The following is a 12,411-nucleotide window of genomic DNA, read 5'->3' as shown; positions in this document are numbered from 1 at the left end:
GACAGAACTACATATGAAACTCACTTTTAATAGAAAGCATTGCATCACTATGGGTTGAATTGCATCAGAAATGTTTAAAATGCCCCAGAATAGTCATACTTTGTCTCTTTTTTTTTTTTGTTCATGTGTCTATACAAAATTCATGTTTGTAGTGATCATGAAAAACATCATGTAACATACCTAAGGTTGTCTGTGTGCAGCGTGCAGACACAGGAACTTTTAATTATAAGTCTGACCATGTAAAGAGGATATGGTTAATGTAGGTCAGAAAGGCTTTTTTTGTTGCTAGTGTGATGCCTTCAAATGTACCTACATCTTCGCACTTCTACTCTTTTACCCAGAAACATGTATGCGGTGAGTGTAAGAACCTGAGGAGAAGACCACAGGGCACAGAGCTCAGGGCTGTAAACTTTCAATCTGATATGATACTTTCACTGTACTTTACAGTGTACCAAGGCTTTTCTATAAAATTATTTATAAAAATTATTTATTTATTTATTTATTTATATACTTATTTTTATAAGATAACTTTAATACTGCTGTAAGATATATTCTCTCAGGCAAGGACAGATCTCCATTTTGCTAATCTGAGGTCTGTTACCTCGCATTTCCGGTGTTAAAAAAAAAAGAAGTGTTACACAGGATGTGACGTCATCCCCATGTCAGGGTGCTTCAATCACACTGTTTTTCTTCTAATCCTTCATAAACAGTAAACGGTCCACCGTGAAAATTTGCCTTTTTTTTTTTTTTTTTTTACCATGAAAACTATTTGAAAAAAAGATTGTCAACAAACAAGTTGCAGTCTGACACGTAATCGACGACACGCTTCAGGAGTGTGGGCGTGGCCACGAAGCGCTTCTTCCAAATAATGGGCGTGTCTAACATGTGCTTTTTTAAGTGGGCGTGGCCTATTCTTTGTCGCTCCCGTCCGATTGTGCTGCATTTAAATGCTCCGCTCCGAGCACAAGTCCCTGCAGTTACTCTCACACACACACACACACACACGTGAATTGCGACTTGATCACTAATACGATACTACTTTATTTCTCTAAAGCTGATCTGTAGTAATGTCTGTCATGCAATTCTAAATAAAGTTGCTTCATGAGTGTGATGACATCACATTTTCCCCCAACTACAGTTTGTGCACACGTTTAAAACATCCTCATGAGGACCATTGGGTATTAGTCTATTACTAAACGTCTTCCTGTTTGACACTAACCAAGTTCAAAAGGTTTCAGATGCTAATAATAAGAAACACAAAACAAATAAAAAGATAATGAGATTACACAATCATGATGATGATGATAATAAAGATTGTTATTATTCATTCTTTTTTTTTACTGGTTATTCTGTACAGGGTTATGGGAGGCCTGGAGCATACAGTATCCCAGGGGACTTGGGGCATAAGGTGTGGTACACCATAAACGGGGTGTCAATCCATCACTGGGCACACAAGCATACACACACACACACGCACACACACAGTAGGGTTATGGAAACACGAGTTAGCCTAATCCCTGACCATGAAGGTGCAAGGCCATTGTGCTAACCAGTATGCCACTGTGTCACCTATTATTATTATTATGACTTTTTTTTACTTCTTCTTCTTATTATTAATATAATCATCATCATCTACCCACTGTCCATACTACTTATTCTGTGTAACTCTGAGTGGCCTGGAGCCTCTCCTACAAAACTTAGAGCACAAGAAGGAGGACACCTTGGATGATTTTCCAACCCAATGCAGAGCACAAACATACACACACTCCACACTAAAGGTAACTGGGAAATGAGAATCAATCTACAAAGCATGAAAGCACTGGGAGGAAATGTAAACTCTACGCACACAGTCCAGCGGTGAGAACCCCTAACCCAAAGCTGCCTATTATTAATATTCTACAGATATATATATAAATGTGACAGTGGCAAACACAGGTACGTCAGGCCGAGCTCATAGCTACTGAAACCCTGGATCAGACTGCAGAACATCTACAGAGACAGCGCATATAACAGGCAGAAGAAAGGCCTGGCGAGACATTGGAGCAGTATGAGGAGCAGCCGTTGACCATAAGATCTTCATGCAGATGGCGGGTTACCCTCTAGTTAGTGTTATTATTAGTATTATTATTATTGTAGTTGTAAAAGATCTTATCCTATTGTTTTATATTTTGTAAGATTTTTGCCTTTACATGAAATAAGACACATAACAGATTTTTGGTCTTATTTTAGCAAACACAATGCAGAGATTAAAAGTAAAATATTTGTTTCACCATTTGCATGGTGCAGTTGAACGAAAACGGAAGTATTGCCAATAATTAATCATGCATTAAGTGTATGCATAGCAAGTACAAAATTACATGGTCTGATCGCCATCTTTTACTGTCCTGTGAGTAGTTACATTTTAAAATGTTTAGTCCCAGCGGCACAATGACTCAGTAGTTAGCATTGTCACCCTGAACCTGCAGGGGCTGAGTTCGATTCCTGCCTTGAGGTCTGTGTGCATGGAGTTTGCATGTTCTCCCTGTGCTTGGTGGGTTCCTCGGGGTGCTCTGGTTTAAGCCTTTGCCAATCAGCCTGTAGTGTGCCAATGAGTGAGTGTGTATGTATATGTATGCCCCATACCCTAAGTCTCCTGGGAAAGGCTCCAGGCCCCCCTGCGACTCTTTATACAGGATAAAAAGTTAGAAACTACAGGTTAAGGACTCATTCTGTCTTTTCTTTTAGTTCTGCGGTATCCTTGATGCTTCTGATTCCGAGTCACGTGACTGACCACACCCTTTCGGGGGGGGGCGGGGGGGGTCATCTTCTTTATTTTAACGGCTGTGTTAACATAGTATGATCTCAATACGTTTGTTAAACACATTTTTACTAAATAAATATTTGAATTATTATGTAATCATTTAGCCGTTAAAATGACTAGACAGATTTTTTTTTTATTTACTTTTTTTATTATATTAGAATACAAAATTCATCCTTAAAACTGGTTGCGTCAGAAAAAAAACCCAGTCTTTCCTCCCAGGGGTATTTACGAGCAGGCGCTGGGTTGGATCGTTTGCTCGTAACTCGTATTCAGGGTCATTTTTGTGTGCGCGTGACGGCCGCACTAGAGCTCCCTGACGTGCACGCGCATCGAGCTCGTTCACGCTCTCGCGCCCCCGCGCTGTATGAGATAGCGTGTTCGAGAAGAGAGAGAGACAGACAGAGAGAGAGAGAGAGAGAGGGGGGAAAAAAAAGAAAAACAAGAAAGGGAAGAAGAAGAAGGAGAGAGCGAGAGAGAAAGAGAAGTGGTGCTGTGTTTCCTCTGGACGCTGCTCGGGGACGACCTGTGAGAAACGCGGAAAAGCTGCTGGTTTTTCCGGTGCCTCATATCTACATATACATAGACACACACACACACTTTCTGTGACACTCACAGGTAGGTAAGGGCTTTGGGGGGGGGGGGTGTCTTTGTTTAATATTTAAGATGTCTATGTATATGCGTGTATGTTTTTTGCGCGTGCATGTTGTAGCACATGGGCCTTTCCTTTAATGTGGCAGCGTGTCGCTTTTGGCGTGTGTGTGTCGTGTGACACGCAGCATTTCTTGCTTTTTGTTGCGAGTGGATGGATGCACACACACAATGCCTCAGCTCCAGCCACTCCCTACACCTCAAATCTCTTCTTTCTCATTACAAACTCCTCATTTAATCCCCCTTCCTCATCGCTTTAGCTCAGGTGCCAATATTTTTTCTTCCGTCTTCTGAAATAGGCGTCATTTGCTTTAAAACTTAAAAAAAAAATCTGGAAGTTTTTGTCTTGTATTGATTGATTTGTTGGGGGTCTTTACACGGGCCTCGTTTTTTTTTTTTTAAACGTGATTATTTCTTTGTCTCTAACGGATCAGATGGCGTGGCTGTGTCCGAAACTGCATACTAGCGCACTAAATAGTGCGCCTAAACCCCCCCAAACCTAGTGCAGCTGTTATTGTCTTTATATCAGAAGTGCTGTGTAGTACGGGAGTGCGCGTTCGTTTGGGGCGGTGCGCGCGCGCTCACGCACGCACAAAAGGAGCCATTTGCTGCAGGTGTTCATATCTCATACTGCTTCACTTCATAGACTTCCTAGTTTTAAGCTCATTCATGAAGATTTGTGCATGATCTAGGGGAAAAAAAACCTAGCATTCTAAAACTCTCTCATATGCAGAAGGAAGTACGTGCAATATACTTAAAGCATCAAAGCATTGGTGATCTCACTTGCCTTTATTGAAGCCACATTTCCTGACTAAGGAGTTAAAAAAAAAGTCAGTAGCATTAAAGCTGTGGCCAAACTGCTGAAGTTTGCTCTGCGCTCGATAACAGGAACATGTGTCAGCTGATGTCCTTCATGTTTCGAAAAAAAAAAAAAAAAAAGCTGTTTGTGCAATTCTGCCAGTCCGGTGTGTGGTCAGAGTTGGAAAAAAAAGATTAAAAAAGAAAAAAAGAAACAAAACAGCTGGCCGTTTCTCAATGACGGAGATCTGATATTTGAGATAAAGCACAGGGTTTTTGTGGAGGGAGGGGGCGAGGTACAGATGAAGATACGGAGTAAGGACAGAAAGACGTCAGGGCAAGAGCAGACGGCATCCTGCGGTAATTGGGGGAGAATGGGTGGATCCTCAGATTTCATCAGAAAGCCTCTTGGGAGTCTGAGGAAGTCGCCGGATTTTACCTGGGTGTTACTGGGATGTGGCTCTGTGGAAAATCCAAGCGGATTACAAGAGGCTTTCACCACAGACAGTCTGGATAAACGTGCAGAGTAAAATAGGATTGTGTTTTTCTAAACTGCAAGTTTAACATCCACAGAAACCATACTAAATCTAATCTTATTTACTGATTGTTAAACTGTTTTAATGTTAACTTGGTGGTTTGTTCCCTTTGTGGCTGTTTATTTATCTGTTTATATAATATAACATGTTTGGTCTGTATCACTGGTGTTTGTGTGGTCGGTGTAACGGGCAGCGATTGTCAGCGTGTAACAGTAGGCAGCGTCATCTTGTACTTTTGTCATACTGTGGGCGTGTCGCCAGCGTTCCTCGCCGAATGTAACAGTAGGCAGTACATATGACGGGCAGAAAAGGGCTGACAAACCGTCGTAGGAGCACACTACATTGGTAGGTAACTGGAGAACACAGGAGTCAGGATTTGCACATGGGCGGAGCCATGGGTAACCTGGGTAGTATTTGAATAAAAAAGATCAGCAACTCGTCTTGAAGACTTTCGTGAATTTTTAATGTAGAGGCAAATCAGATTATATGACCGAAACGTGAAAAACAGGCATGAGCTTGGCTCATCTCATCTTCCAGCTTATCTGCCACTTTTTCTAGAGCTGTAGGTCCGAGAGTAGGCCTGTCTACCTCTGCTACAGTGTACGACCCTTAGAGGGGTCACGACAGCGAACCATCGGATCCGCACACAACTTGGCACAAGATTCAAGACTGCATCCATTTGCTGTGGTTTGGGCTTTGGGTGGGAATTGAACCCAGGTCTTTCGCATGGTGGATGAGAAATGTACAACTGAGCCACTAATGCCCACCACCAAACATACGGGTTAAATAAATGCTCCAAATAAACAGGATTGTTGGTAGTTTGCGTTGCTTTGCTGTATCTCTCTCTACTCTTTTAGATCTTTTTCTTAAAATAAATAAAAAAATCCCTTACTGTTGCACTATCCCAGGGACGTGATGAGATCAGCATCACTTGGATTACTGACTTTCCAGAGAGAGAGCTGAAAGTTTCCAAGTAGGCAGTGTTCATTTAAATGCTGATCAAATGGCGAGCATTGTGCGTTATTATTATTTAAGTTATTAGCTCGATTCTATTTCATTGCGTGAGGGATTTTTAATCACATCTGCTCTGTTTTTCTCCAAACATGGTCATGAGTTGACCTCCAGCTGTCATTCTGATTGGCTTGTTTGCTGACAACAAATGCATGGATGTTAAGCTGTTCTTTTAAAAATAATTCTTTATTTGGTTTATTAGGGGATTTGTATTTATAGTATGATTTAGCATTTGCTGAACCTGCACTTGCTATTAAATCAAATCTGCTTACCAGTGCAGGGGTGAAATCGTATTATTTTTGGTTAATTGACAATAATTGCAAGCCTAGTCTTTAGTTTAGAAGAAGTTAGTAGTTTTTTTTCCATATCCAGTGGAATACATCTCTGATTGATGACAGTAATTGTGCACGTTATATATATTCTACACATTTTTAAGCACGTTGTACTCCTTGATGAACCGCTCATGGATAGTCAAGTTTTTCAGTGTCATTTACAGTAAAGCCACAGCACAGACTCTTTCTTCTGTGAAGCTGACGTATTGTGGGACTGATGGTTATCATGAGTTTCCTTTTTTTCGAGACAGACCGCTGTTGAGGAATGGAAGCTGATCAGAATCAGGAAGTGCCCGAGGCTGTTTCTCAGACCAATGAGACAGAATCGCCCGTCCCTGAGCATCCCAAATCTGACGAGGTGAATGAGACGCCCTCGGCTCAGGCCCCTCCCGAGCCAGAGAAGCCGGCAGAGGAGTCCACAGGGGAAACACCTGAGGTGGAGCCCGCCAAAGAGAGTGCATCCTCCGAGACAGCCGTAGAGCCAGAGAAATCACCCGAGAAGGAGAAAGTAGCGGAGGAAGCTGTCAAGGTGGAAAAATCTGCTGAGGCGCCAGCTGAAGTTGAGAATAAGCCTGAGATCGTAGTGGTGGAGCAACAAGTCGCAGAACCCGAGAAGAAGGCGGAGCCGGAACCCGAGAAGAAGGCGGAGCCGGAACCCGAGAAGAAGGCGGAACCTGAGCAAAAGGCAGAATCTGAGCAGAAGGATGAACCTAAACAACCTGCAAATGATGCTGCACCGACTGAGGCAGAGAAATCAGAAGCCAAAACAACTGAGGCAGAGGCAGAAAAGCCCTGCGAGGCTGTGGCCCAAAAAGAGGTGGAGGCACAACCTAAAGAACCAGAGCTCCCCATGTTCTATGGCTGGTTTCTGCTGGCTGAAGTTGAAGAAAAGATCAAGTGTTCAACAATGGAGTTCCTGAAGACGCTGGACACTTTGGAGGCCTTCAAGAAACATATTGGTGACTGTGAGTAGTGCGTGTGTGTGTGTGTTCGTGTACATAGCTCTGTGCTGGATGCCTGGCTTTAAAATGGTTGTCTGGTCTTTTTTAGTTACTGGGGATGTAAACAAGGAGGTGGATCTGGAACAGTTCTTTCAGACCTCTGCACCGCTCCACTGCACTACTAAGTTCTGTGACTATGGAAAGGCAGAGGGTTCAAAAGAATATGCTGAACTACAGGTTGGTCAATCTCTGTCTGGGAAAGAAACCTTGAAAATGTTTTAAATAAGTTATTTGATATCACTTTATTTTATTTTTTGTTGAGGATTAATATGCTGAGTAAGGTTAAAGATAATGCACCAATGAGAGCATGGAGAGAGAAAAAAATGAAGAGCTTTGACCGTGTGGTTAATTTACATCTCAACACCACACAAAACAGTATCTACTTCCCCATATTTGTGGGGGAAGCCGAGATTAGACGAGCTAGTTAATATATACAACTTGCCAGGAACTGGACAGCTTTGAATTATTTAGTTATAGTAAATCACCTTTAGTGTCATTGGTCGAAAAATGGACGTTCCTCATTTAAATGGACGCTTGCAACATTTAAAAAAAACAGTTAGTATTAAACACGTTAATTAAATATATCTTGTCTGGTCTCATCAGTTAAGATTCTATCAATAAGCAATTTGAGACCATATAGAGCTTTTATAGACCTCCTCATATAGCGTTATCACAATAACATGCTGATTCAAATTTTTTTTTGCGATTCTCTTAGTATCGCGATTTTATAAATATCCCGATTTTTTTTTTATTAGGTATTTTTATTTATTTGTTTTTAAATTTTATTCGAATTCTAAACGAACATGGCAAATCATTGGCCCGTACCATACAGAATGCTGTGCTGCCTACCAATGTGTGAATAGTTTAGAGCACACCACCTCTAATGGCGCAAAAGTATATAATGAAGGTAAAAAAAAGTTTTAATGTAAAAAAAAATTTGGTTTTAAAATAAAGTAGTCGGTTTGGTGAGGTGCCACACACAGTCACTCGACCATCTCTCAGCACTAATGCTATTGTGAGAGTCCCAAATGGATTTAATGACTGTTTTAACATTAAGCCTTTACCATGTTGCAGTTTAACATTGTTCAAATTGTGTTTGCAAATAGGTCAGCCGTGCCAAGATCACTAAAAATGGTTGTGACTCCACTCAAAATAATTTATTTTTTGCTAAATCTTTTATACCCCTTAAGCAGAAATAAATTTCTTTTTGTGTCCTGTTTAGGTGGTTAAAGATTCCAACAACACAACAACAGAACTATCTGTAGTCGGCCTCATAGTGACTCCTCGCACGTTCGGTGCCCGCGTGTCACTGACCCCTGAACAGCTGTCACTGTGGCCCACGGGAGCTGACAAAGTAGGGATTCCTCCAGCAGACCTCCCCGGTGTCGAGGCTCTCCCTGTGGGCAGCCGTGCTCACGTGACCCTGGGCTGTGCAGCGAACGTGGAGGCTGTTCAAACCGGAATAGATCTGCTGGAGATCCTGATCTTCCAGGAAGGAGAAGAAAAACCAGCCACTGTGGAGGAGCTGGAGCTGGGCACACTCTCGTACCTGGGCAAGGGTCGCTGGTATTTGTCTCTGAGGGAGAAGGTGACGTGCGATGCCACGTTCTCGAGCTTCTCCGAAAAGCAGCGTGTTACCGAACCAGCCAAGAAGGAGGGGGGGGAGAAAAAGAAGAAGCCGAAGTGCTCGATTCTGTGAGAAGGTGGAAAGAGATGAAGAGGGGTTAATGGCGTTCTAGGGCTGAGACTGGTTTTGTGTACGTGTGAATGTTTGTTTTTCAGCTTTAGGGCTGGGTGTGGGCGATTCGGTACGTACTACACCACCTTCCCATTCCAAAGCGACCTTTCTTAGCAGGTGCCTTTTCCTTTCACTTGGCAGCACAAGCACCAAGGCCTTAGAATCTGCCTTACGGTCAGGAATCACCGTGCTGTAGTTTGTAGTCCACTCTGTTTCGCCAGGTGCTTGCTCAGTCTGCTTCGTTAGCGTTTCTTCCTGCACTGCAGCATTCGGTCTTCCCTGCACTTAATGTGTAATCGAACACTGATCTGTGAGCGGCGGCGCTCCGACTACCTGTTTTTCAGGCAAAAATGATTCGACACCTTTTTACATCTTTTTGAAATTAGACTAAAATTAATGAATTGCTAAGTTTGGTACAAAAGTGTGCATGATGGTTGGCCTTGGTGTGTGTGTATGTATGTGTGTGTGTGTTTGTAGCATGTCAGTTTTTTTTTTTCCCCCTCCCTCTATCTATCTTTTCAGTTGTACTAACATTTGAGATGCATTTCACTCTGATTGCATGCTGTTTATCAGCTTTACAGTCACACCCAACTTTTATCCGTCTATAGTGTTTACAGTCACAGACCCGTTAACAGTTTCGCCTTTACTACTACTACTACTTACTATTACTAATCTTTCTCTCTGTATTCAGTGTAGATGGCTGTGTGAGTGAAACGGTTTGTCTTGCCTAACTCTTGTGTTCATGCAGCATTGCAGTCATTTCCAGGCAGATGACTTCCTGTGCCATGTGCCGCTTCACATGTTAACTAGTATTATCCTTTTCTTTAGCTTTTTGAGCTAGTCTCACTTTTGCTCTTTCCAGCTGCAGTCACTTTTGACAAGCTGCACTCAGAATACTGTGACTGGCCCCCTGCCCTGATGCCTTCGTCTCAAATGGGCTGGTACAAGGCAGACGCCTTGCTTATGTAGGCCTCGGGTGTCGAGGCACTGTATTTTTGCACTTATTCTTTTTTTTTTTTTTTTTTGTACACTTAATAAACGATTTGCTTGGCTCAGACAGTGTCTTGCTTGTTTTTATTAAAAAGTTGACTACACTTCCTGTTTTATTTGTTTTTTTTTTATTGTTTCATGCCGTCTTCCAAAGACTGTGTGATCATTTTCCCCCAAGATTCTTTACACCCCGATTAACCGTTCAGTTGCGTTTTTAAGCCACTACTTCACTTTCAATGTGATCATCTGTGACTGAAGATGAAATCCTAATTTCCACAACAACAAAAAATAATTCTTTTTTTTTTTTTTTTTTTTTACTTGTAAACCAAGACTTTTAAGACTTAAGTCTTGTGTGTTAAAACTTAGAGACCTCACATCATCAATTAACCATGCAAATAAATCCAAGACAAATTGGAAATTCAACACAAAGCAACTTCATCACTGCTAAGTAAATGTGGAACAGTCTCTCCACAAGGTGGCACCAGGCATTTAAAGTGCATTAAAACAGCAGAGTAGTTCAGCAGGCCAGGGTTGCCAGATTGTGTCTTCTTTGAGATTCCTTTGACTATCTAACTTTTTTTTTTATTACAGAAGGTCACATCTTTTGTGGTGGAAACTTTTGAATATTTTGGGTAAGTTATGGGAAGCCATTTTATTAAGGATGAGTGCTTGTGAAGATGATTTTTAGGATTGTGATGGTTCAGTTTATTACGACCTGGATCTGTCTGAAAGGAAAAAACGGGCAGGGAAACAGCTGACTTAACACTTTTTTTATTATTATTATTATTGCTACAGTGCCAAGGACTTCGTCTCTATTGGACGAATCAGCAAAAATAAATGGCATGTTTTTAACCTTAGTTTCTTTGGCAGGTTTACTCTAGAAAGTTTGACTTAAATTTTTCAATTGTTCCTGGTTTAAGGCTTTCAGCCAATTTAAGCTTTATTACTTTCCTCGAGTGGCAGTGTATGATTGGGCAAAATACTAATCCACATCCACAGAAAAAGACATAATGTGAATCGCCTTAACGGTGTATGACCTATCCAATGCCTTATTTCTTTTTCCTAATAATATAATTCTAGCAAATAATAGGCAGTGACAGTACAGTACAGTGCTATGCCTTTGAAAAGATATTTAAGGAATATTAATATTCATGTCAAATGCATGTTGTGGTCAGCAGTGCCAGGGAATAGTACATTTAGCTATCTGAGTTGCTTGTTCTCTCTTCAAGCCAGACTATGACATTAAGGATTACCAAGTCATTCAGTTACAGCACTGTATAATAAGAATAATTACCATACGGTTCTTCACACTGTTTGCCCTGGCCACCTCTCAGCTCCACCCATGCCTGCCATCAATCCTAAATTTTCCACCAATAAAGCAAACAGCAGATTACGCAGTTACATCAAACATATATACACTGCCTGGCCAAAAAGAAAGTTGCACACACTGATAGTCAATTGGACAGCCTTTTACTCTGAATAACCCTCCCAAGGTCTTGTATTGATAATGGGAGAATCAGACAGCTGCATAAACTCCCTCCTCTCTCTCTCGTCTTACTCTGATGTGCTCATCACTCTGGAACATCTTAAACCTGGACTCATTGGACCACATGACCTATTTTTAACGCCTTACAGTCCATCCGTTATGCTTCCCAGCAAATTGAAAGCTTTTTTCTGATTAGTTTCACTGAGAAGTGGTTCTCTTAAGCCTACCCAGCTGTTTAATCCCAATCCCTTGAAATGCTCTAAGGTTCACCATTAAACATAGCTGTGAGTTCTAATGTATTTATTTATTTACATATTTGATTTCACTAAGCATTTAGGATGGTAAGAATGGTTTTCTGACCACATTTATTCCTCTAAGATGATGCTTCACCACTATTCTTCCAGTTTTTAATAATGCATTCCTCATTCCTTAACCCAGTTTTAAGTAGTTTTGGCCATCTCCTTAGTTGTTTTCTTTGCCTGATGCAGGTCAATAATTTGACCCTTCTGAAGCAGATTAACATCTTTGTCACAGCCACTGGATATGTCTTCTGATATGGTTGCTTAAGAAATGAGAAGATACTCACTGCCGTTAGGGTTAAATACCTTGTTCCCAGTAATTAACAATATAATTGTTTTTGGCCAGGCAGTATATGTTTATGTTTATAGGTGCAGGAAATAATTGAGATGGGGCTTGCTGGGGCACCCCGTACTGAGCATATATTTTATATTTTTTATGCCAAATTAAAGCTTATTCAACCTCCAGTTCAATATGCTCCTTTTGCCCCACTGTCCTGTCTGCTTATAGTGGCCGCAATTAAAATGTTTAAACTGAGTATTTCATCATTTATTGCCCCTCCCCAGTAATCAATAGGAACATTTGCTTCTGAAGCTCTGGTCTCTTTGACAAAGTCTCCTGGCTGGAGATCTGAGACTGCATCAAGTAATCACACTGAAGTTAGATCCACTTTAATAGCCAAGACTTTGATTTGACCTTTTTATCACAAAGTAAGTCTAGCCACCCAGTATGTAGGATCGCTCGAATAATTAATAGTTATAAGTACTTAAGAGA

General features: G+C 41.3%; 1 protein-coding gene across 2 annotated transcripts; it reads left to right on the top strand.

The window, feature by feature from the left end:
• Positions 1-3,081: 3,081 nt before the first annotated feature.
• cnp (2',3'-cyclic nucleotide 3' phosphodiesterase) lies at positions 3,082-9,921 on the top strand. 2 transcript variants are annotated; one of them, XM_053514733.1, is made up of 4 exons: positions 3,082-3,415; positions 6,373-7,090; positions 7,176-7,303; positions 8,349-9,921. In XM_053514733.1, the coding sequence occupies exons 2-4, from the start codon at positions 6,391-6,393 to the stop codon at positions 8,823-8,825; spliced, it is 1,305 nt and encodes a 434-aa protein (XP_053370708.1). In that variant the 5' UTR covers positions 3,082-3,415; positions 6,373-6,390; the 3' UTR covers positions 8,826-9,921. The 2 variants fall into 2 exon arrangements, with proteins under 2 accessions (XP_053370708.1, XP_053370707.1); XM_053514732.1 differs by having other exon boundaries at positions 3,084-3,415; positions 6,377-7,090.
• Positions 9,922-12,411: the final 2,490 nt, after the last annotated feature.

This window comes from Clarias gariepinus, chromosome 16 (genome assembly GCF_024256425.1).
Source record: "Clarias gariepinus isolate MV-2021 ecotype Netherlands chromosome 16, CGAR_prim_01v2, whole genome shotgun sequence".
NCBI classification, from domain to species: domain Eukaryota; kingdom Metazoa; phylum Chordata; class Actinopteri; order Siluriformes; family Clariidae; genus Clarias; species Clarias gariepinus.
The sequence above is the reverse complement of the archived record's forward strand: the minus strand, read 5'-3'. Positions and strand labels throughout refer to the sequence as shown.